We start from the raw sequence: 26,515 nt of genomic DNA, 5'->3' as shown, positions 1-26,515 counted from the left end.
ACAGTTTTCATGGTTTTCATGAACGTTTGACGATAGTCTTGCAAACATTTGCAACCTCTAAGCATGATAGAGGCTTTTTACGGTTGGCGAGGGCAAGCCTATATTTGATGGTGTGTCCCGTGACCTATGAGTAGATAAAGGCTGATGACCAGGGATATGACTGTCTTCAGAATTCAACAATCACTTTTAATCTTATATTATTTGGGCACACACCTGCCACCATTTATTTATTTCTAAAGTTCCTCCAGAAGTTTTAGAGACCTTTCCTGACATTTTTGTAGTCACATTTTACAGCACAAGCCAAGGTCTGCTTAGAATTTCCACAACGTCAGAGGGATCTCATTGTTCAATGGTATCAATTAGGAGAAGGGACAGAATGATTTCAAGTCACACCATTTAACTGCAGTTAAGAAAGTTATCATCAACTGGAGAAAGAAATGACGCAATAGTGACATCATCAAGAATGGGACATTGCTAAAAAAGATTTTGAGGAAAAAAAAAAAGGACGGCAAATATTGTTTGTTGTTTCGTGCATGTGACCTGTCTGCTTCTTACGTCTGGGCAGTCGGGTGGGAGTGGCAAGACAAAAACCACTCACGAAGAAAAAAAAATAAACACTTTGAATCCCCCTACCACATTTGGAAATGTGTAATGACCTAATGAAAACAAAACATTACAAAAATCTGACATTTTAATTGCGGTGTGTTGAATTCTTAAATCCACTTTATATTACCACCTTAAGGACTTAAGGAGGCAAACGTTCACAGAGTAACGGCATATCCATTTCCCTCATGAGTCCCTGAAGGGTATGGACATAACACAGTACCGGTATATTAGAGCTCCAGCTAAAGTAAGTTAATAAGTGCATTAAAAAGACTCATGGGTGTATGTAAATAATTCATCATGTTTATTACATTACAAAATACAGTAATGTATTCATAATTGTAATTCATGGTAAATAATTTAAATAATTATAATTAGGACATACAGTGCGAAAGATGTTTTATATTTATTGGTTACTATTATTGTTAGAGCTCAAAGTGGCACCCAAAATCTGTATTTGCTGTTCATGCTCACGTTGACGAGCAAGTACCAAATTAAGTAGAACCGGTTACATATTTTTGTGCTGCCAAAAATGTTTCATAGCCTTACAAAATTCCAATTGTGTTTTACCATTTGGATCAAATAAAGTGCACTTACAGTATGTAGCAGTTTATCAAGACCATAACATTTCATGTGTATTGAATATTAATCAATATTTTTGGCAGAATTTACGGGGGTTAAATTGTTTATTTAATATTTTTGTTTATTTATTTTCCCACAATGCATTTCAATGGGCATCAATTATATGCAAATTTTGACTATTCATGGGTTGGTCCAGTTTCAACCGGGGGTCAACTGTAAGTTGTTCAAATATATTGGATAAATTGGTCCATTGGATAAATCAGCTTTTAGTTTATACAATTTCGTTTAAAAAAAAAACCTGTGAAGAAATGTAACATTCAATGTTTATTTTTTTTAATTTTTAATTTAATAAATCATATTGACGATATAAGTCTCAGCGGTTTTGACCATAAACAGACCTAAAGCAAGTAATAATAAAGACTGAATTTTGATGATACTGTAGCAGTGATGAGCACAATTAGTTTGACATTACTGGGAGAGGGCAGCTTGGCTGGGGTGGATAGGTCACAGCTGGCTTAGACTGTGGTCACGCTTGCCGTGGTGGAGTTGTGATGGCCGGTGACACTAGTGGACGCCCGAAGCGCTCCCGGCTCGCTCTTTGGCGGAATGCGCTGGTGGATGAACGTGCTCACCATCTGTCACTGTTGGTCATAGTGTGTGTGGGAGGGGGTCAGTGAGGAAGGTGTTCATCTTATCTGTCACCCTTCTCTGTGCTCCTGCCTCCACACTGTCCACTTCCAGGCCAAATGCAAAGCTTGCAACCGAACATGTTAGGCTCCAAAAGCCGCCTCTCCACCGCAACAATGCCAAGTCAATTCTCTGCCCACCACGGGCTTTTGAAGAGATTTTCCAAATCCTGTTGCACACATGGCAAGTTTTGTATGAAAAACAAGTTTCTGCTCTCGTTGCCGTGTGCCCAGTATATTTTAAGTAGGACTTTCTACAGCTGCTCCCAAAATTGAGGCCCTGAATGTTGAGTGGGGCAGGATTTTCCAAACTGTACTTTTGGCTGTTTGCAATGTGACAAGGTGACCATAGGACCAGTTAGATAAAACAGATGTTTCTCATATGCATAAAATAGTTTTGTTGTGGTAAAAGTGTAAATTTTCTAAATCATATCACATTAATTTTGAGATTATCTTGAAATTAATAGAAAAAAAAGAACTTAGTCTCTGTTTAGTAAACTGCACAATGGACATTTATTTATTTGTAATTGCTCAGTAGTCTGCAACAAACTCTCTGCGATGAAAAATGCTTCCATCTCATAGTTAGTTATCCTGGCAGACATTTTTTCCCTGATCCCTGATGCTTTTTTTAAAGGGAGAATTAAGAGCAGATGCTATACAAGTAGAGAGGAAATTATCTGTTGATACCCATAATGATTCCCATTTTTAAATTTTTGAAGCAGAGCAACTTTCAATTTCAGAAAGTCAGGACTAAACAAGAACAGTGAGTTTCTGCACGGGTTGATCTCCACTGGTGTTCCTTTGGACCATGAAATTGTCATTTGTTCTGCCAGCATTACATCAAATGAGAGATGGGGGTCGCGTCGAGTCTGCTACTAGGCACTGAGTTTATTTTAATTTTTATCGGGCAGAATCTCCATGGGTAATTATATTTGGTACTGGAAGCACGGGCAGGTGAGTTCATGCTCATCCAAGACAGTTTCTCAACACAGTGAAAGATGAAACAATGGTATCTATTCATGAGGCTGGACAAAAAAAGCCACAAAAACACATCCATCATGCAATATGAAGCCTCGCATGAGGTTAGGTGTGGAAGTGCAGGTGAACTTGAATGTTTGAATACTTCAGATTTGTTCAAGTATCATTTCACAATGACAAACCTTGTGTTTAACATTCACAACTGTTTTTGATGGCCGATTTATCGGGCGATTCTACAATTTCTGGAGCGACTCATGAACGATGCTGGCATTGTGGCACCTCCCAATACTATCAATTGTGTGTACACAATTTTGATAGAGCCGTTACTAGTGGGCTTCTTATTGCTTCTGCTCCATAACATGCACAACTCCATGGCGAGAATGCCTATTAGAAATAGCACAGACAATGCAGCATACATAAAAACATTAGCGAACCACACCAAAGTCAACCTGACAGATTGAGCCAGAAACCCCTCCGAGTTAACAAATACTACACCCTTTGTAGCTTCAAAATATGTCAATGTAACTAAATTCATCTACCAAAATAATAAGGTCAGACCAAGTCACATGTTGAATGACATCACGTGAAACTCCATCAAAAATTGTATAATATATCCAAATAGGTTGACAATAAAGTCAGTGCATTTAGTCACTCACAATACAAAGAGACTCCAAAGCATTAACAGTGATCTACCACTGGACATTTATTACTAAATCTATTTCTGATCTTCAAAGTTAAGGCAACAACACATCTTATTGTTATACTACTAATATTGATTACTTGCGGTATTTACAAGTACAAGTACAGGTACAAGAAATATTTTAGGTAGGCCACACCTTGCAATGGATTAGTTCATTGTGTTTAACTTTACATTTTCCACAGAAGTTATACACGTGTTGAAATTTACAGTACTTGCTAAATTGTGTTTGTTTTGTCATTTTGTATTTGTATGCAGAGGCCCGTGTGTTTGAGGCACTGAGAAGCGCCCCCATAGGGTAGAAGCTCTGGTGGTCTCTAAATAAATATGGCCCACTTTGAATGAATTCATTCTTTCTTGTAAGAACACACGATTAGCATGAGTTGAACTTTTCCTCAGTGCAGTGCTTCTCACGTGGCATCTTGGCCTGTTACATATTTCTTTGCCATCCAGTCACACGTCGATGTCCCAAAAACCATCCATAGCTAACGTTCCCTCAACGATTGAGCATGTGGATGGTAATAAGCTAAAATAAGCAGCAGAAAGATTACATTATGGAACCCTAAATCCATTGGAGAGGGAGCAAAGAGGAACAGACAGAAGGGATTATTCTGGACAGCAATATGGGAGCGCACAGCGACGAGGGTGGACGGGTAGGGGGGGGGATGACATTGACAGTGCACCACCAACAACAACACAAGCAGATCAGGGTGGCCACAACACCACATGGTTGTTGCGTGAAGAGATGGAACAGAAAGAGTAGGAAGGGAGAGTGATGTTACAGGATTAAGCCCCAGAAGGAGAGAGGGATATATGAAGGAGAGATACAAAGAGGGAAGAGATTCCATCTTCCAAACAACAAACCGAGAGCCTTTGCCACCATCAGCATCCTGCCTTTGATGTTTGCTACGTTGAACTAGCGCTAAGAAGCGAAGGGAGTGGTGCTGCCGGTCGTGGGAAAGCCAGAGAGAAGAGGGAGCCATCAGCATTATGAAAAGCATCTGGCCCAGAGGCATATGTAACAACCACTTTGATGATGCTACCATTTACTCCATGTGGGGAAGTGAGGAGGAGGCGGAGGCAGCGTTGTGATGGAAGGGACACCGTGTGGAGATGGTTCCAAGCTATGGAGCCAGGCTGTCGAAGCCAACCCAAAATTATAAGTCAAAGAAAATTTAAAAAGCAAATATAAGAAATTAAGGACATACAACAAAACTGTACACCCAGCAGGCATTGCGGCCAGCCATTTGAAATAAGATGGAGACGATATCGGTTTTGGTTAGTATGAAGCTGCGGACCTCTTTGCTAGTTTGGTGTACAGCACGGTGACATATACTGACCTGGCCTTGAGACAGCACTAGTGGTGGTGGGTTCAATAATTGCTACAGGGGAGGAGAGGGAGGAGGGAAAGGGGAGGGAAAGAGGACATTCATGTATTATTAACAGAATGGAGACGTAACGTAAAAAGGAAAAAGAAAATAGAAGAGCATGCCAGGACAAAAGGATGAGCATCTCTGTGGTAAGATGCAACCTCTACATGCTCGAGACTTCCTGTACCACAGATGTCTCAGTCATGTAAATCTATAAATAGCTTGGAAACTCCACACAGAGTGAAAATGTCAATCGTACTGCATGCCTTGTATGTTAAATAAATGCATATTTTTCCGAGTGCTACAACTTTACAAGTGCCTGTTTGGGACTTCTTCAAGGAGATAAAATATCCCTTCCCCCCACCAATTAGAAGAGCCCAAGGATCAATAATCAGATCATACTTTGCACCTTTAATCGACAGACCTCTTAAAATCAGCCTGTTTTGAGGAGGGGTCAAGTGTCATGCAAATGAGTCATTACTAACCCTGCACCTCTCTACTCCAGGGTGGCTCGGTGTTACCATGACGACGGGGGCAGAAATACGGGCTTGCTAGTGGCTGTCTGTGCTCAAGGGAAAGCCCCAAGTTAGAAGTTAAACTCAAGCACTTATAAAGACAGTGCATGGATTGTATTTTCACTCATGGAGGCAGCACTTCATCTCACCAAGCTGCCAAATGACACTTGTCAATATGTGGGCAGATTCGTGCATTTGGCGCATGCAACGGACACATTGCCAAAGACAAATACCATGTATTATATAATTAAAAAACATTGGTCCAAAAGTAGTTGTATGGCAGTGAGAATTGAGGGGAAACATACATTCTTAACATCCCGTCAGTCTTTACTCGCTCAGAGGAGGCAACTCTGGGTCCCAATCTGATTAGCTTGGGAATTTATTAAAGGCTACGGCACTGATGACATTTGGGAGATGAAATAATGTACAATCTAGCAATGTTCTGAACTGTGTGGCCAAATTACTTTTTTTTTCCCATAGTGCAGGTTTTAAATGCCACATGTGGACACACCCGGCAGCCAGACAAGGCGTTGATAATACATATGAAACTCTCAACTCTAAAACACTTATTATAAAAGATGAACCAGCCTCAACAAGGCGTTTTAAGAAAAGTAGAAAAAGTTTGTGATCATGTGATCGCATTTGTTTGGCTGATTGAAGGTCCAGTTCAGGAGGATAAGCATTAACTGTAAATAAATGTGTTTCTTTATTACCCTCACCATCTTACACCACTTTTGGTAGATGAGAGTATCTCAGAGTATCGAGACACTTTCGATGCGGCGGCAAAGAATAGACATGATGACAAAGTGGTCATTATAAACTCCTATAATCTTGACACAATTCATCATTTCAAATCTCAAATCTCTGTATAAGACAAGCGGAAATAAAACCGAGACTTTAATTTCATGATCTTGAATGGTTGGCAGCTCGTCTTACTTTCGCTAAAACAGCATTGACACGGCCTAACATTCGCCTCAAGGCTAGATAGTGATTAGCACCAGAATCTTATATTTCCGTTGCGTACGTACGTTGAATATAACACAACGGCAACAATCAACCGATTGAAAACGGGCATAAGTAAAGTAGGTAAAATGTTTTTTCTAATATAGCATAGTGTTAAAGCTTAACTTCAATGAAAAGTTCAGAACAAAGATGGCTGTATGGACGGGGTACCTGGCTCAAGTGAGATAAGCGCTGCTGATTCACGAATACCACAGCGACCATCTTTTCCTTAAAAAATCCTGAGCATTCCCACCCACATTCAACTGTGATTATGTCTTCACATAAATAAATATTCAATATACTCAATACATAATAATATGAATTATCTATATTCCAACAAAGTGAACATATCAGAGCTCGACCAGCATCACAGATTGTAATGCGTTTGACCTTAAAGTTTCTACCATACAGCCAGTCAAATACAGGGTGGAAATGAACCATTACCAAACTTTCCATCCTACTGTTAAATTATCATGATTCATGATGAATTTTTAATGTATTAGAACATGACTGTCAAACACAAGCTCAGTTTAAAATAAATAGACAACATTCATGGTTTTACTTTTGGCAAACGGAATTTTGAATTGAATTGAGGATGAGTTGCGACAAGCTGTGTAAACTACCTTCCGTGCAGAATATGCTTTTGTGTCACAAGGGATGTCATGGCAGCCTTGCTTATACCTACAAAAAAATAGACCACCATGTTGCTAGACTTTGTTGTAGGATGTTCCACCTAAACCAAGAGCCTATTCAGACTTTTAATTTGAATCAGATGACAAATTAATGTAATATTCAATTCACCTGCACCATCTATAGTTTCTTTCGCAAGTTAAACAGCTGTTCACTGATTTTGTTGTCGTATATGCTAATAAGCCACAAACAATTAAGCCATCCATGCTTTCGTTTGATTTCATCATTCCCTTTTGAAGCTGAAAATGTGTCGGGATCAGCATCCATGACAATGCATACGGGTGCACGGGCAGGTCGAATGCATCTTTTCTCCAACGAAAGCTTCCACTTCAACTAGTCCTCCGGGAGCAGATATGTGAAGACAATTTCTTTTTAGTTCTTTCTTCACACAGACATATGGGGGCTATCTGATTAATATTTGAGTATGAATCACCAGTGAATCTGTTCAGCTCTCAGACACTCAGTCGCTCCATTACTGTATGGCATTAGTCTTTTGACAGGCAAGCTCTGCCTCTTGGATTTGCACATAGTGGTGGATTTACATCCTGTACATGGTGGATGCAAGATCCACCAACTGATAAAACAGTTTCTTGAAGTTTAAGTTCATTTAATTCACATTCATTCTTGAATTTGAATTACTTCTCTGCACTGTTCCTTTGTATTGAATAATGTTATTCATTGGGCTTACTCAGTTTATTTATTCCAATTGTAAAATGGAGTCATTACTTACACAAGAATAGAGCTTAAGAAAAAAGCTGTCCAGGGTTACATTTTCATTTTAGTGGAAGGGGTAAAATCCAAAATGACAGCTAAAATGCAATTTTCACAAACATTATTAACATATTTCCTTGCAGACTATTTATGCTTATGCTTGAAAAGATTGACAAATACATGCATTTTAATACATGATCTATTTCAAGTCTTGAGTCAACATGGAAATGGACAAGTTGTACTTAAAAGTTTAGGGTAGAGCTGAGTGATATGACAATATATAATGTGAAGACCTTTCTCATGTCGTGTCTGTCATTTGACTGTCGCATTGTCACCTACAGCAAACTGTTAGTATAAAGAATGATAAAGCATGATTCGATGGACAAAAGCTTCAAACTCACCATTTTTATGGCACACATTTGCTGCCCGGTGGCAGACTGAACAACAACAGAGAGAATCGAATCATAATATATGGTCATCATAAATAACAAACATCCAGTGTTAATGGAAATTAATAAATAATAAGGTGGGTGAATGCAAATAATGAATTATTCTACTTTGTGAAAGAATGAACAAACAACAACCAACCCATAATTGTTAAGAACTGTTTACAAAAAAAGATCACCTCAGGGCTTGCTGGGTACACTTAAGTACTAAGGATTGCAGCAGTTTGCGTTTTGAGCCTCATCAATACAAAGAATTAAACTGAAAATCACACATTTTTAAGTTTTTCCTATAACTGAACCACCATGGATAGTTCGAAAAATGTTTCGCTGGGCTCACGTCACCTACCAAGGGTGGTCTGTTCTACTTGCGCCGCAGCAGTTAATAAGGGTTGAGGTTATGCTCACTACTTCTGCGAATAAACACATTGCGTTCTCGCTCATAAGTCAGTCATTGCAGCCTCATGGCGACAAATAAGCTCAACTTCTCACGAAAAGAATACAAGAAGTAAGATGAAGAATACATGCTAATTGCTAAGCTAACCTAATGTTATTGTGAAAGACCGGAATTAAGTGATTGGGTGACATAAATTTGACAGAGGCCTAAACATCGTTCACCACAGGTCGTGCTCCTGAGGATACATAGCCCTATGGTTTGTAAACTTATAAGCACAACTGCATATTAAACGCGTTGACGGGAATATAATTGATTAATCGACCGTCAGTCAATTGTATGGAATTCATTGTTGATTAATCCTTTCTTGAAGCAAATGAGGAATCTGGGGAATCAGCCACAACTAGATTGTGGTCCAAAAAAACAAATGAAGCCAGTTATCAGAATTTCAGCGACATCCACACATGCATACCTCTGCTATGTCCGCTCCTTCGTTTCGAGGTAAAATCCGAACAATAATTCACCAATCATCCGTTTTTACAGACTATCACATGCCAAGTGGACAATACTAGAAATCAATTAGAAAAATAGGACTCATACCATGATCCAACTCCTCTGACATGATTAAATATATATTTGGTGGTAAAGTCTGAGTTAGTTTCTCCGCGGGCAGTAAAATTATTCATTCAATGTCATTTTTAATTCAGCCCGGAGTGTGTATCGTCCTGCGGGGCATCCACGATGCTCACTCATCCTGGGATAAACGTTTCTTGCTTCAGGAGATGTTGTGGCGTGGGTGTTAAGTCTTAAGCCCCGCTGGGCTGCAGCATGAACACATTGTCACTGCACTGAACGTTTCCTCATCACAGTGCGAGTGGAAAAAAAATGTTAATGGCTTTTTGATTGCCTAAATATGTAAATTAAAGCATTCAAATGATAAGTAAATGGTGCAATATTTTTAGTCTGGTTTTGGAAGAAGACACGCATTTCCATGTCCTACATATGTGAGTGTTTTAACTTAAAAGCACTGTGAAAAACACTTAAACGAACCAAACAATGAATGTGCATTACGTAAGGATTCACCTTGCACGACTGATAAAAGAAAAAAAAAATTTCACATACTGATGAATGCAACATGCAAAACAGTGAAACTGTAGGTTTCATTTCCCGTCTGGCTTCAATAATGATTTGCTATTGCACAGGTCTCACTTTTAGCTCTCATCTCCCTGCTCCTTGTCTCACAGACAATCACACGGCGTGAGCAAACAACATCATGTCAGATGAGGAGACATGTCTGAACGACGCCTACATGTGCTGACTGATAGGTGTGACAAACGAATACAATGCTCATTGACCAAGTAGACATCAGTGGCTCTCCTGCCTGAGGGAGACTGGGCGGGGATTGAGAGAGAGTGAGTTACTACTTTTTTTCCTCATCAGTCTCTTCTGATTACTGCTCGGGGGGGTGGAAGGAAAAAAGGAAAGAGGAAATGAAGGCAGAGGTATAGACGGAGGAGAAAGCTCCACTGGGGCTAAGCCGAGGTGGGCTGAGGGGATAAGAGCTTGACCAATTAAGCTGGAGGACTTCTCAGAAAATTGGAGAGCACAGCTTCACTTCTTTTCATCAAATTTTACTTCTATCCAGCAGCTGAAATGGGAAATCGAACTGAAGTAAATGTGGTTACCAAAAGGAAAGAGAAAGTGGGAAGAACGCAAGATAGACTAAAAAAAAAAAAAAAATTAATGGCCACTATTTGTTTTGTCCTTTCCTCCCCTAAATTTATTCACATAGTGAGCATGTTGGTGCAAGTCTAATCCTTTTTTTGGGTCATGCAATATGCAACATGTTATGTCAGCTCTGTCATACGCTATGTTTGTCTTTGTTGACAAGCATTAGTATTCATTTATGCATATATAATCAGTTTATAGCAGTGCGTTTATGGAAATAAAAGAATATCAACTCAGCTAGATACTGCTGCAAAATCAGCAGGCTGCTTATCTTTATTTCTTGAACGTCATTGATAACTTTTGACTGTTTACACACAGTTTGCGTTTGACATTTAAACTTATGTTCAAGTTTTTGAATTTCAATTCTTGATCCGAAATATGAGCAGCTGTACACACAGTACATTAATGTAGGCAAAAACAAAAGTCATCCTAGTTTTCCCTAATTTATCGAAAAAGGAAGAATTGGGGTAGCTTTGGTATTTTATGCACTTTGAAGTTGCACTTTTTTGCAGGACGATCATGTTAACAGACTTTTTTGTGAATGACAAATGTTTTTTCTTGCAAAAAAAAAAATCACCCATTATTATACAGCTCAAGAAGAATCAAGGAAATATGTCACATTACATTTCACGGTACCTGAGACTTTCATTGCTATTCTAATGTTACAAATGTATAAATATAAGAACATATTTTTCACTGCTCACCAAGATTCAAGACTAAATAGATTGGATGTAGGTCATCTGTCATACCAGACAGCATTTTTTTTTTTTTACTGCACGTTGCCAATTTTTACAATGCTCGGGTGTCGTCAAAGACTCTCAGCGCATATCCAGGACTTTTTGTCTTCTTCGTATTTATGACATCAAGCGAGAGGTTTTCATCTCACATCAGGAACCGCCAACAGCTCCGAGATATAGCCCGCAGCTAGCAAGGTGTGTCATAAGTGCCGAGGTGTGAGTATCGAAGTGTGGAGGCGATTTCGCACTACACGAATACCCGAGGAAGGTTTGTGTGTGGACAGCCAAAACTGTCAGCAAAGTAAGAGAATATCACCCAAAAAATAAAAAAAAATAAATCAATAAATAAAATAAATGTCTGAACACAAGAATGCCAGTTTATCAAGTTACTATGTGGATAATATGTTAATTGTTTAGCATGGACAGCAGGAAATTAGGGGAGTGCATCATACAAGAGGGAAATGAAAAATCAGTTTTAGAAGGGTGTGCGATATATATAATATCGGATAAGTGTTATTCTCAAGAAATGACAATACATTATTTTTGACGAAAGGTACATTTTTCTAAGAAAAAATATTTATGCAATGCAAGTTGATGGTAAAAAGGGTGGAAAAATTTACTGATAAAAAAAAATCTGATTTGAATTGATTTAAAAAACCACCCGCCTCAAAAAATCACAGCATTTTAAGGCCATTTTGCAGATACCTAACAAATTGTTGACCTTACACTGCCCACATTACATTTCCACGGCGCAAATACGCTATCCTATATTTCCAATTCATTTGAGACAAAAAAAAAAAAAAACTAATTATGTTTCTTGCAGCAACTGCTTCATATTCCCTGCAAATGTGTTTCTAGTTTCCTGGGGTATGACATCCAGAGTCACAGTTCATCTCATCATCAATAATGGAAAGTGTTTTTCTGGGCTGATTTAAAGGTAAATGCTAATAACATCTGAATAGTAACAACCTTACCGAAACTTGTTATGAATCATATTAAAATGAAACCAGAGTACTGCTCCTTTTGCATATAGACAGTATGAATGAATCTTTAGAGGCTTCTCCACACAACAGCCATGTGCTGTTTCCACTTTAAATTCAATGCAACGTATGTTGCTTGGTCAATTATGCAAGCCTCGTTCCCCTTCCCATCTTGCTCATCAATGGCTATTGACTGTTTCTAAAATAGCTATCCAAAGTCACCTGTGGTCTCACCTCTGGATTCTGTTATTTGCATCTGTGTACCTGCGAGAGTGCACCACGGTGATTGCTTGCCATTCCTCATTAAGGGAGACAGTTGAATTGTCCTTTCTTTGGGTGGAGATCACGGGAGTAAAAATGAGCGAGGGAAGACACATTTTGTGTACGCGAAAGAAGATGCTGGAAATGCGAAACGATGACAGAGGGTGAATAGGAGACAGGGAGAGGACAGAAAACGGAATACGAGAATCACAGAGGAACGTAAAAGTGTGCCAGGAAGACAAATGAACGGATGAAGAATGAGTTAATTGAAGTTGTGGGTGCTTTGCAAATGATTCCATTTTTTTTAACTATGTTGAGGGTTTCTTTCTTTCTTCCCTTTCGGCATCGCCGGCGTCACATTAAGATCATCCATTGGAAGATCTGAGGCAATCTTTTGATGTTCCATGTGCATGCATAAACAGGAATGAGGAGTGTTGCTTTGACAAAGATAATCTACAGAAATACATTTTTGTATTCCCAGTCCCTGACCTGCGAGGGACGATGTTATCATCTAAGGGTGCTGCACAAACTGGTGAATAATTTAATTCACCTGTTCATATTTCATCATGGAATACATTAAATTGATCCCCCCCCCCACCCCCTCTCATCGTTGCTCTACAATGTTGTTCTTCAATCCTTAACTGGCATTGCTTCTTGCAGCTTGGCAAGTGCATTAGGTGGAAAAGATAACTAGATTCTGTCTTTCCGGTCACATCCAACAAAGGCTCAATAACACCTTGTTTGTAAAATACTATTGTTGCTCCACTCTACTACCACACTCTATTCATGCTCACACCTTGTCTCAATTAATTGGCGGGTGAATCATCCACTTGAAACACACAAACCCCTGTCTCCAAACAGACAGCTCCCTTTTTCTTCTCAAGAGAAAAGTACTACAATTTGCTGCTATACTGAAATTGTATATATATATATATATATATATATATCTCACACATTTTTTCATCTAAAATATTAAACGCTGCCTGGGACCAAATATAGTATTTTTAGCGTAAAATGTACTCTACTGAATTTAGTGCGTAGTGCGTGGGTCGTGACCGAAAAACAAGATCAGCGGCCGAAATAAATTTCCTTCCGTGGGGTGTCCGAGCTGTCCCTTAAGGCTTCTTTGTACTAGCGCAGGTGACATCGGTGCGCACGTCACTGCGTCAATGTCTTGCACAGTTTATGTTTCCCGTCACACTCTCCCACAACCACACGTGCTGTTTTGAAAATGAGCTGCAGTTTCACTCCAAGTCGGGTGGAGGCAGCGCTACGGCTCATACTGGCTAGGAAACGACAGTATGTAGTTTCCTCTACATATGGCCAACTCCAGTCGCCGTTTTTTTCAATGAACAAAGTCACAGCGACAGCAATTGAGCTTGAGACAGCAAGAAAAAAGGTACTTTGATGAATAGATAAGTGATTTAATTGCATCACAATATCGATCAAGGCGGCAGCATAAGTGCTATGCGCGTGTGTAGGCTTCTCTACTAACACGCACACATATCCATGCCACCTCCAAACTAGCTTGCTTCACAGCAGCAGCAACGAACTGCGGCTCCTCTCTTCCATGTACGTCATTGCATAACGTGACCAAATGGACCAATCACGAGAGAGAATGCGCACAGCAGCCTATGCGCAGCAACAATTTCTGACATGTGTGCGACGTGTTGCAGACTTGTTGTCAATGTGCTGCACAGCACAACGCGACGGTTACGTGATGCAATGCGGCCGTTGTCGCCCGTGCCGACGCGGGAATATAACAAAGCCTTTAGAGATAGGGTGAGGAGCTCAGTCATCCGGGAGGGATGAGGGATTCAGAGTCAAGCCGCTGCTCCTTCGCATCAAGAGCAGCCAGGTGAGGTGGCTCGGGAATCTTGTTAAGATGGGAGAGGGATGTCTGCGCTTCCCTGCTTAAGCTGCGAGCCCAAAGATCCGACTTTTGATAAGAGAATGGATGGATGCCATTTTCCTGTCAGATGTTTTGATAAAATTATAAATATTAGATATTTTTATCGGCAACTTCACCCACGCTTTTATGACATTGATGGAAAGAGTTGGAGAGTCTTGCAAGACTGGATCATAATTATTGGCATAGCTAGTATCTTTCAGTAAGTTTTTGTATGTTAATATACAATTCAAAATTTCATTGCCGCTTATTTGTGATCATACGATATTTCAATCATCTGCATTTTGTGGTAGTCTCTTGACTTGGGTAATAACTATTTTTGTGATGTAGTCTGGCAATTCGTGGCTTTGCAATTTAGCCTTTGGCCTCCTCCACCTTTTAAACCAGTTTGGTATCTTTGAACAGTATAAACGTTATGAAAGGGTTGACTTGCAGTCTTCTTTTGGAGTCTGGGTCAGCCTGTCTTCTCAGCCTTCAGCTTAAAACTAAATGTCAATGCTCATGCAAATACCAAATTTCAAAGCAGATCCACAGCAACACACACACAAGATAGACTGTACACAAGCAGCAAGAGTGGTGACTTGAAAAGAATAAAAGCAAAGAGTTGGCGGGTGAACGCGCACTGACTGGCTGGTACGGAAAGTGAGTAACAAGAAAATAAGGCAATGCCGATGAGAATGTGTGGGCAACAAGTTTCGCTTACTTCTGTGTTTCTAAGTGCTCCGGTTTAAATGCTTCCAAGGTCACAAACCGCCTTCGGCAGCTATCAGACTCCTCTATAAACCAGCACAAGAAATAAAGAAAATCCGGTATAACGGTACTTACGGATGAGAGGCACACTGGCATTAGCCGTCCCAAGTTTATTAGTAGCGACACATGTGTAGTTCCCGTAACGATCCTCTGTCATGTTGGTCACCGTTAGGACTGATCTGGAACTGAGGCTCTTGATGTCGATGCCATGGCCCTTGATAATCCTGAAAATTGAGCACAATGCCAACACATTAAGCCTTTATTTCTCACCCACACGCACAGAAAATGTCAAGGGGGAGGTGGAAAGTGTCAAGGACAGCACAAATGTTTGTCATCCTGACATTAAGTAGCACTTCAATACTCTCTTCAGATAGTTAGTCCTTGGTGTCTCACATCTGAAGCCTTTGGACTGTCACACTATTCTAATGACGATTGTTTGGCACCGCATTGTGTTAAATGTTGCCCACTCTGCATTCATTGCAGCCTGGTCATCCTGGAGGAGGATTCCCCCATCTCTGACCTCTTCTCAAGGTTTCATATTTTCCCCTAGGTCGAGTTTTTGCTTGTCCTCCTTTCAGACTCTTCTATGATTTGACTCGACTTGAAAAGGAAGGTAAAATGACTCTGAGGCCAACCAGATGAGTGCTACTTTACGTTACAATTATGTTGTGTTGCATTATGAAATTAACAAACAATTATAGCTTTTTGTTATGGTTGTAATTATACTGAACATCCTGCAAAAAGCAAGGCTTGGAATTTTTTTTTTTTCTGTGAACAGCAATTTTGCTCATCAGTGACTTCATTTGAGGAGCAATTTACAAATTTTGAGGAGCATTTTTGTATGTTAATCCCAGGGACTTGAAAGGGTTTTATTAAACAGTAATAGCTATGGCTGAAGCTATTGAATATTTCAATATTCAAGCCTCCGGCTGAAAATGCTACAGAATGATAATGCATTCAAATAAATCATATTTTTACTAAATACATTTTCGTCAAGGCATTAAATAAATTAAAGGCTTTAGCAGCTTTTATTTAATTTCACTTGAGCGGCTAACATATGAAGCGAGTTTGTTCATGTTTTTATGAGCAAAGACCAGCTATCTCAGAATAAGACAACATGATAAGATAATTCACCTGCTAGATAATACTTGTCAAGTTGGATTTTAAGGACCTAACTCTGGAATAGGATAATTTTCCGCAATTCACACTTTGTAGTTGGTGACATCCTTAACATTTAACATTTTTGGTGATGAATTTTAGTAGGCTAAATTAAGATATCAGATAATTGTAACTGATTTCAAAAGCAAGGTAAAAGTGAACTGGATACAATAACCCACCATATGTTAAAATTGAACTAAAGCACAGGGAAGGTACGAGTAGGTTGGTTGTGTATACCGTACGCCTTTAATGACCATCGATGGCCATGCCCTGAGCCAGTCAAATCGCAAGCCATCTGGCATGCACACCGTGTGATTGGTGCGCCTGAAAAGGCAGCAAGCAGCCGCAAGAACTAGAGTGGATAGCACGAAAAATTGATCATAGACACGTTATACATATGTTGCGGTAATATGTACATAAGAGTAATACAAATGTGTTAGTTTGAGGTGCAAAATATGATTTAGACTCATGAACTGAATTGCGAAACGACTTATTTCGAGCCTTGGAATTTAATCCTTTCTTCCATGAGTCACGTTGACTGTGGGATTTTCAAAGTTGTTGGTTCTGCGTTCATGGCAATTGGGAACATTGTAAATCACATGTCTCGGTTCCGGACAATCTCGAACGTGTCATTTGATGACATTAATAATTTAGCTTGAGCAACTTATTTGGGATTCATAGGGAACAGTCAAAATCCTCCCCAGAGTAAAGCCACTTAATTGTTATTTGCTATTAATCATTTATTCAGAGCACCTTGGCAAGTGGAGCAAGTAGTTGTGTGAGTGTGTGTGGGCAGGGACTTAGACAGAATTTCTTCAGTGGGGTGGCCACGGCGAGACAACATTTCCCTGAGGGCTGGCCATGTCCAGTCAGGGTTTCATTAAATAAAATTCACAGCTATCTAGAAATGTTGGTTCTGGTGGGTAATATGCACTGTCCTGTTCTTTACTACTTTTTCAAATTCAGAAATTTAATGATGTCAAAAAGCATTATTTTTAAACGCAAACATATATTAGAAAAAGAAAATTCTACGTGAAAATAAAAATTCAATACAATCTCTATGTAATCTATATATTATTTTATTTTATTCAATCAATCATTCAGTGACAATATATTTGTGGTTACATTAAAATGTGAGATATGCATTATTAAGTTTCAGGCTTCTGCATTTTCTTGAACTAAAGCCCTTTCACTTTTAAGGAGGTACACCTGTCATAATCCATCACATACTCCACTTCTCTTTACTGTGGCTGCCTCATCCACCTTCAATTTCGCTTCTCTTACAGTAAGAGGAACTCTGGCTTAAACCATTTCATTAGACCTCATGTCAAGCGATGTCCCAAGGTGACATCCTCGCTAATAATCTTGATGGTAGTCTCTAATGAGCTTTCCTTTCTTTTTGAGTCAACATTAAACGAGTCCATGAGCTCCTCTTTCAGTTTGAAAGCACCACCACCCAGATGTACGCACACTAGACTCCTTCGCCTCTTTTCAAAGCCGTGACAGATCATGAAAAGGCGTTTGTCAAAGACTGTTACGCTTTTCCAGCTTGGGCAAACTAGCAGCAGCGTTGAGCTGATGTCAAGGCCGTAAAACAAATAGACAAAAACAACACACTGAGAAAACAAAAGTGGCCCTCAATTTCTCTTTCTTGGCGGTTGTTTTCTGTGTTGAAAAATGAAGACCACATACTTCTATTTTGTTGATAAAAAGTAAATTAAAATCTCAGCCATCTAGCCAGTCACCAAAGTAAAAGTTTTAGACACAAGTAAAGACCAGAATCCAGGCATTTTGGCGCCTGAGCAATTTAAATAAATTGATTCCAGCCCATAATTACAATTATCACAGCATGAGCTAATGATTGAAGTTGTGCTCACCAGGAGTGGCTACATGATGGTAAACGGTCTTTCTTCTTTGATCTAACAACACTTGAATATAAAATGACCAATGTATATGCAGAGACTGATTTTAGAGGATTGCCAGGGAATCTTTTATTGGAATTCAAGGATAGGACAATTGACTGTTGTTGGAACATTAATGTGGGCTCTCTCTAGCTGGCAGCCAAACAGAATGACAAACCATTTCCTTCTGAGGGAAACCAGATAAAGCCACCTCTTTTAATTATGCAAATGTGTTGCCTGTAACATCTTATAATCTTCTAGTTATACTTCAAGAAACATTACACTGCCTGTCCTGTGCATCTAAACGAAATGGATTATTTATAAATATTACTTATGCATACATTACATACAATATTTATTGTAAATAGTGTGTACACAATTATTGATCAATGATTTAGGATATAATATTGGTTCTAGTGTTGAGTCGTTCGTGAATGATTCATTCAACACATTTTTTCAATGAACGTGACTGAATGGATCACATACTTAAGTTCGTTCTTTTCTCAGTTCATTTGAGCTCAACCACGCAAATGTCGTCAATCTTCGCAAACGAATAATCAGCAGCCAGCATCAGATGGCTGATAGATTTTACTGAACATTCTGCCACGCTATTGGCATTCACGAACGATTCAGTAAGTGAACGTGATGCATTTCCCGTTCGCAAACGATTCAGTGATGCATTTCCCGTTCGCAAACGATTCAGTGAGTGAATGTAGTGCCATTCTCTTTCGTATTTTACAGCTGCAACGTTTTTGATAGAAATAATAATGATAATAAAACTAACTTTTTATTCATTCAGTCCATGAGCCAGCGTGAGGAGCGTGGGTGTGCTATTTTATTTTATTCAATTTTTTTATTCATTTATTTATTAATTTTTATTTATTTATTTTTTACAGGGGCTGTGAGTGCAACTCATGACATCGACTACTTAAATTAATTATTGATGATTTGGATATGGTGAATTCATCTTTAGAACGATTCTTTTAGATGAACTGATTCTAAGGATTCAGTTCACTGAAAAGAACTGCCATGTCCATTACTTATTGGTTCTAAAAACATTTTCTAAACTCTACTTTTTATATTGACTTTTTGAGGCCATGAGACTTTTGAGGCAACAACCCCATGAAAACCTCCTTTGGTGTAAAATAAAGCTGTGACAGACCCATCAGCAAAAAAAAAAAAAAAACAGGAACACAGCTCATTCAAGTGACCAGAAATGCTTGAACAATAATGGCTCACCTTTTCTCCCCTTTGTACCACTCAAATGTCGGCGAAGGCACAGCCGCTGCCTCGCACCTCAGTAGGGCAGTGCGTCCCAAACCAACACCGTGGCTTTTCATCTCATGGATGGATGGGGCAACTGGAGAAAACAAAGACAAATATGTTAGAAAAACATTTCCAATGTCCTTACAATAAACATGTTTGTGACAATTGAGACGTTGAAGGCAAAATTGCGTGGTTTTGTTCAGAAAATGATGAGAAATGACAGCTTTTAATACTGCATTCAATGTTCACATTGCGCAAAACTCCTGAAAGAGGCAAAGCTGGGGAGGAGTAGAGGGCATCCGTCGCCACTGTTGGGAAAATGAAATGACTTGTACTGGATGGCGATAAATGGCTTAATGGGAGTTCAAAGACTCAATGGCGGCGGCTGGTTCTGTGAATGCAAAATGAGGCTCCTTTTATGTGAAGAAATGTGAAGGAAATCTCGATTCCATTGTCGTGAAGGCAGCCATACATGTCGAGAATTTCTGAGGCAAACCACGCCTTTGTGCTCCAAATATTTGCATTGCTTAGAGTAGACACAACCTTGAAAGAAACCGAATTGAGGTGCAATGACAAAGAATGAAACTGACAGCAGTTTCTTGTTTGTCCTCTTCAAGATAAAATGCGTTGCATCCATGATTATATTTTAAAACCGAACATGTAGTACTGGATGGCCCTTATCTATGTATTACAATTTTTTGTCCTCTCCACAATGTTCTCCTTTTGGGCTTCGGGAACTCAAGAAAAGACAGAGAATGGGATCAGATCTACAGACAGTGGTGATATTGGTGAATGTTACTGGATATGATCCTCAAAAGATCATCCTTCGACCGACAACAATCTTACACTGGAAACATCGGAGAAAAGAGATGATGAAGAGTGGAGTGTGGACTGTATCCATGGGGTTAGCTCTCTTGCTAACCTGTATGAGTCTACAGACAGCTGACAGATGAGGTAGGATGCAAGAGATGTGTGCAGTATGAAAAAGATCTATGTGCGCTTTTGTGAACGTGGACTATGATCTCGTAGGAGAAGGCCGAGGGAGGCGACAGTGTGCTGTGTGATGATGAATTTCCTTCCACCACTATTCTGCTGCATCCTAATGAACGCACATATGACTTGAGTCTGCTGACTTCATGTCCTTCCATGCGTGTGCCAATTATAGCACTCCTTCCGTTCTTCCAAGGCTGGGCTGACTAATCTGAAAGACCTGAGGTAGTCATTCAAGTGTTGGGTTTGGTGAAAGCTTTTCACATTCATTTTTCACTGTTGGGAATGTTATATGCCGTGCTGTGGGGAAGGGCTAGAGTTTGACTGCTGCTTCCGTGCCGGCTGTGCTTGTAAATGGGTGTGCAGGCTTTAAGTGTGCATAACATTATTAAAAAAGTAATGACCCGATTCAAATTCTCACCCACCCAATTTGAATCATTCATCGTAATCACAACACACGACCAACATCAGAAAAATAAACAAACACAGTGTGTCTGTGAAGATGTGGAGAAAAAAAATACTTTGTAGTATTCAGAGTGGCCGAGTGGTCTAAGGCGCCGCGTTCAGGACCCAGTCTCCCCAGGAGGCCTGGGTTCGAATCTCGAATTTCCCCATTGTGGGACTAATAAAGGGAATATTATTATTATTATTATTATTATTATTAAACAATATTTTTACTGGCTCATGAAGTGAATATTAGAAATGAAACAATTATTGATCGACAGTACAGAAATATTAGGCACATCACAAATAGCACAAAATCAATGGCTTTGTAGGTTCTCATAATCATCCACTGACGTCTTTGTGCAGCACCATTGATTATCTGGAGCGGCTCTGTTTGACAGTACAGAGTTGAGTTTTTTGGGGGGGGTTTTCTGGGCGGGGGAGGGGGTTCGGGATAGTTTTCCTTCAAACAAATGTGACAGAAACCATTGCTAAACTTCTCAATCATTGATATAGAACACACTTTGAACACGACATCCATCCATTTCCAATAACGCTTAGCCTCATTAGGGTGTGTGTGTGCTGGAATCAATCGATTTAAGGTATATTATTTACTTCAAAATAGATGATGTGACTGTTTCCCCCGGACAATTTGCTTCTTCATTATGATCCATTTCCTAATTATAAGGCTTTTCTTTTATCTCACCTGTCTGAGTTTTCAAGGTGGACTGCATCAAAGATCCTAAAAAAGAGATTTCTCAGTGGGGTATGTGAATCTGATTTAGCGTTTACTGATCCAGTGAGGGACTGAGCATATATATTACCTATTATCGTCTCTCTTATCAAGGGCACCTTACATAACTGTTTACCACACAAGGTATTTAATCTATCCATTAGAAGAATTCATAACAGTTCAGGCAAGCAAAGGTTTTGCTCCATATTTCTGGACCTTTCTGAAAAAGAAAATAATGACCACAGGCTTGGAGGTGGTCCAGTAAGATTTACCTGTACATGCATATCAATTCAATCAAATGGATCAAATTAGGTCCTGCCACTCAGATCTGTGAAGAATGATCACACCTATAAAAAGCTCTCCGATCTGATAATTCCAATTTCAACTGGATGACATGTCTTACATCATCATATGACGCGAAATACGCCGTCCGTGCTTGGAGAGAAATGCAAAGTAGTGCACTAAAATTCCTGAAAGTCCAATAAGCCAGGTAATTTAGTGTCCTGAGAATGCTGCGGCGGTGCTGTAAATCATGCTTGGATTCATGGCGACGCCACCAGATTGGGGTGAGGGGTTGGGCCCAAGAATAGCAAACACACACACACGCACACACACACACACACAACAGAAAAATATGGCCTCCGTGGTACAGCCTGATGACAAATGGCCAGTTGTGAGTCGATTACAAACCAAATTCACTTGCATCTATATTATGCTGAGCTTGTCGTCTAATCAAATGCAAGGTCTCCAACTGTGCATCCCTGCAAAGTGAACAAACACCCGCATGTTAATGATTAGTAAAATGTTTGACCCTCAATGTAATATTCATGGCCAGGTCGTGTTCAGAATGCATCAAATCTTAATGTAAAATCATTCACCTTAAGAAGCCTCATGAGACTATTAATGATTAATTGGTGTGTTTCAAGACTGAGGGCCAGATGTGTGTATGCAGTAATGTGTGAAGCTAAAAGTTACCACCCTATGACAATAATTTGCAGCACCCAGAAGTGAATAAATCATTAACGACTGCCGAGTCCCAAAATTTGATATGTTGAAAAATCTAACGGCGCGGCACGGTGGGCGACTGGTTAGCACGATGGCCTCACAGTGCAGAGGTCATCGGATCGATTCCTGTGTGGAGTTTGCATGTTCTCCCCGTACCTGGGTGGGTTTCCGCCGGGTACTCGGGTTTCCTCGCACATTCCAAAGACACGCAACTCTAAATTGCCCCTAGGTATGAGTTTAAGCGCGGATGGTTGTTCGTTTATGTGTGCCTTGCGATAGGCTGGCAACCAGTTCAGAGAGTACCACGCTAAATGCTATAGAAGTTGAACTATTCAGAGGGAAAAATAGAGTGCCCTCCATTATTATTGCCACCCCTGGATAAAATGTATTCTATTCATTTTTCCCCTGAAGACTACAGAACCAAAATGAAAAAAAAGAGGAAAATCCAACATGTAATATCAATGTAATTTTTTTCTGTGGGCGATACTTTGTACAACCCCCTTTTGCCAACAAAAAAAGCACATAGTGTTCCCGGAGAAAATGTCACAAGATGGGAGAAAGATGGATCTTTGACCATTGCTTTTTTTGCATAAGCTCTCAATCATCAACCAACCTGAGTCCTCTCCTCTACACTCTCCTATTTAGCTCACTCCACAGGTTTTCAATGGGGTTGAAGTCTGGGGAGTGAGATGGCCATGATTCTGTATCTGGTGAGCCATTTCTACAATTTTCAGTCTGAAATTATTCTAATACAATAAAACAAAATAATATTATAATCCGAGCATTATATTGTGAATGTCCTCTGGTGGGAGGCGCTCGCATGTAAAGAGTGGAGCGTCCAGCGATCGAGGAGTATTGAAATTAGTGTCTCGTGTAAAAGGCCAAGTATGAGCTTTTAAATGATGGTGTTTTCCATTTCAAAAGCAACACAACCTACCGTAAATATTGGTGTGGTCCAATATGCACACTGAAATTTAACTGCGTTATTGTGCTTGCAGCGACTTGCAGTCAATAGACTTGTCAAAGAAGAACATCCTTAGGAACCGAAGATTAAGGCCAGGTATACACATAAAGATTTTACGAATCTTAAATGATTTATTTTCTTTTTTATCTTTGGCAGCACCCAAACATAAACACAAAAAATCGAGCATTTAACAACTTTGGTCGTATTGTGCGTGTGGCGTGCTCAGATAATCACAACATAAATCTCCACACACATAAAGATTCTCTTTAACCACCGGGCAAGAATCCAGTAGGCGGGGTAGACCTTTGAACTGGTTGCCAGCCAATCGCAAGGCATAAAAAGACAAAACAACCAACCGTGCTCACAATCATGACTAAGACTATTTAGATTGTTTAATTAACTTAACATGCACGTCTTTGGAATATGGGAGGAAACCGGAGTGCCCGGAGGAAACCCACACAGGTACGGGAAGAACATGCAAACTCCACACATGAAGGCTGGAGTCGGAATTGCACCTTGCACGTCTGCACTGTGAGTCCATTGAGCTTACCAGTATAACGTCCTTTGTCGGAAAGGGGCAATTGCATCACAAACATTTGTCGTGATGAAAATGAAATGAGAATAGAGACCTTAAGGAGGGCGTTTTTGATTTTTAATCATCCGTATATTGAAAAAAATATCAATCGCGATAATAGCCTACGTAATAGGCATATCGCAAAGACGTGCAATAATTTTCTCATGGAATTGTATGCTTTTATCTGAATTGGACCAGTCAGATGCAAACGTAAATGTGCATCACCACCTAAGAGTTGGATATTATCTCGAGTAATTACAATTAATAAGCTAGGAATACATTTCTTTTGCCACATGAACATTTTTTTTACTTATTTCATTAAGAAAACAAAAATAACCTTTTTTTTAGGTACATGGTAAACATCACAATATCAATATCACTAAAGTTAACATCCATATCGCATGTCACATGTTTTACCAATATACTATGCAGCCCTTTATCCAATAAATTTTTTGTCCATTGCTGGAACCTAACCCTTGTGAAATATGGTCTCTTCAGCCAGAGGGGCTTACATATATATTACCACATGTCGAAAATTGTAAGGTGAGTAAAACCATCCCTTTCGCATGAGTTATTTATACACTATTACTTGCCAAAAGTACCATGAGAACACAAGCATTTTAATTAAAAGATCAATTAACATCCCTATCTCTTGAGTCAGATTGGAAAATGAGTTTTCCCCGCAATTAAGAAATGGACTCATCAATGCATGACTTATCAGCTTACACACAGAGACACTGTTCCCAACTGCCATCTGTGGGCTTCACTGTCCTCTCTATTTTGTTTTTTTCATTGTCAGTCAGGAATGATTCTGCTGCCAAGATTTATTAATTCAATAAGATTTCTATTCAGAAGAGCAAAAGCACATTGTCTTCCTCCTGTTTTATTTAATGAAAGCCTTATAAATAGACAGCTTAGTCCCAGAATTGTGTGGCTCCCACGGGGCATTCAATCTATTGTGTGATTTTAACGCTAAATAGTATAAGGTACGCTAATATACAGGACTTATTAGATGAGGACCACAAAAGAAGGCTGTCAATTGTTAAAACTGCACGCTACAAGAGCCTCTTCTCAAGGGTAAGGATTTAAAAAGTAATTACTATAATTAGTAAGAGGCCTGAGTTTTTGCTAATCGCTACAGATGCCCAACCTTTATAACTTGAACGTTATGTCAAAGTACGGAGGTTATGCCATATTGTAGCATTATCACCACAGCGTGTCTGCCATGCTCGTAGAATGCAACAGAACAAGTTATTTGTTGTTGTTGCTGTTACTATACATGTTTTTCCCTGATAATTTTTTGGCAAGGACTAGTTGACTATAAATTTTGATATTAATTAAAAATGATTCAATTCAACATTAGTATTTGAGTGCTCTTTTGATTGGCGATTACAAAAAGTGTAGTTGAATCCGAAAGTCACTGTCTACTCTGAAGTGGAACTAACAAGAGCATTTAGTTTGCAAGAGATCAAGATTTTGCTCATTTAATGGTGCCCTGAATGCGGCAAGAAATCTAAATAGCAATCACGACGAGAGCTCTGGAGAGATGTAGAGAGACAGATTTACATCCCAACAGCTTGAGGGCAGTGACTCTACTTAGAATTAGATCAGAATCCATTTCATGGAAGTCTTCTCTTCTTATGAGTTGTATGCCTAAGTGTTAATAGATACTGCGAAGTGCAGAGCAACTGCAACTTTCCCCTTCATATCTAATTATACCATATTACTGTGCTTGTGTAGTGTAATCAACATATAGCATTTTTAAATTTGATCAATGTGTAGGGTCCCCCACCTCACCGAAGCAGCTTTTAAAACACACACACATACACACACACACCTATTCAAATGCAAGGACACAGTGCACACACATTAAATTAAATATCCTATAAATGTCATGTGTTAAGCAAATTTACAGTGCATAATGATTGGCAAAGAATAATGTTAGTACTGTGTAAATATACTTGGGCTCAACTAAGCACTGTTTAATTTTATGCCATTAGGAGACACAAATCATGTTTATGAATGAAACAATGTCTGGACATCCCTACCAAGACCTCCCCTCCTTCCTGTATTTCTAAATTGGCCCAGACAACATGGGGGCTTTCTAGGGGATCAGCGGGCTTAGATAAAACCACCAATGAGCACAGTGACGTGAATCATTTCAAACATTTAAGTTGGGTAACTGCATTTTAATAATGACCAGAGTTTGTCTGTTACTGCAGCTGACGATCTTTGAAGTTCAGACAATGTGAAATGTATGATCAGAATTAATAAAAAAAATAATCAGTGCTATGTTACTTATTGTAAGAAGCAATACTAAAGATATTTTATTTATTTATTTATTTTATAAACAAGGCTATTGTGTAAGTTAGCATCATTCACAGCTGCAAGGCTACTTGAGGAGGAAGGAGGCATTCAGATGGACGACAAGGTTGGAAGCACAC

At 39.4% G+C, this 26,515-nt stretch overlaps 1 protein-coding gene across 2 annotated transcripts in view; it reads right to left on the bottom strand.

The window, feature by feature from the left end:
* The window catches only part of negr1 (neuronal growth regulator 1), a 136,376-nt gene that overhangs the window by 27,765 nt on the left and 82,096 nt on the right, over positions 1 to 26,515 (bottom strand). Inside the window, exons 5-7 of one of the 2 annotated variants that reach the window (XM_088312966.1) lie at positions 19,335 to 19,455; positions 15,112 to 15,260; positions 4,887 to 4,928 (exon numbers count right to left, since the gene is read on the bottom strand). In XM_088312966.1, coding sequence (XP_088169092.1) covers positions 4,887 to 4,928; positions 15,112 to 15,260; positions 19,335 to 19,455 — 312 coding nt within the window. The remainder of the gene's footprint in view (positions 1 to 4,886; positions 4,929 to 15,111; positions 15,261 to 19,334; positions 19,456 to 26,515) is intronic. The other variant, XM_088312967.1, reaches the window with a different exon arrangement.

Source organism: Idiotropiscis lumnitzeri, chromosome 13, assembly GCF_059441095.1.
Source record: "Idiotropiscis lumnitzeri isolate Australia: NSW breed Sydney's pygmy pipehorse chromosome 13, RoL_Ilum_1.0, whole genome shotgun sequence".
Taxonomy (NCBI): Eukaryota; Metazoa; Chordata; class Actinopteri; order Syngnathiformes; family Syngnathidae; genus Idiotropiscis; species Idiotropiscis lumnitzeri.
The sequence above is the reverse complement of the archived record's forward strand: the minus strand, read 5'-3'. Positions and strand labels throughout refer to the sequence as shown.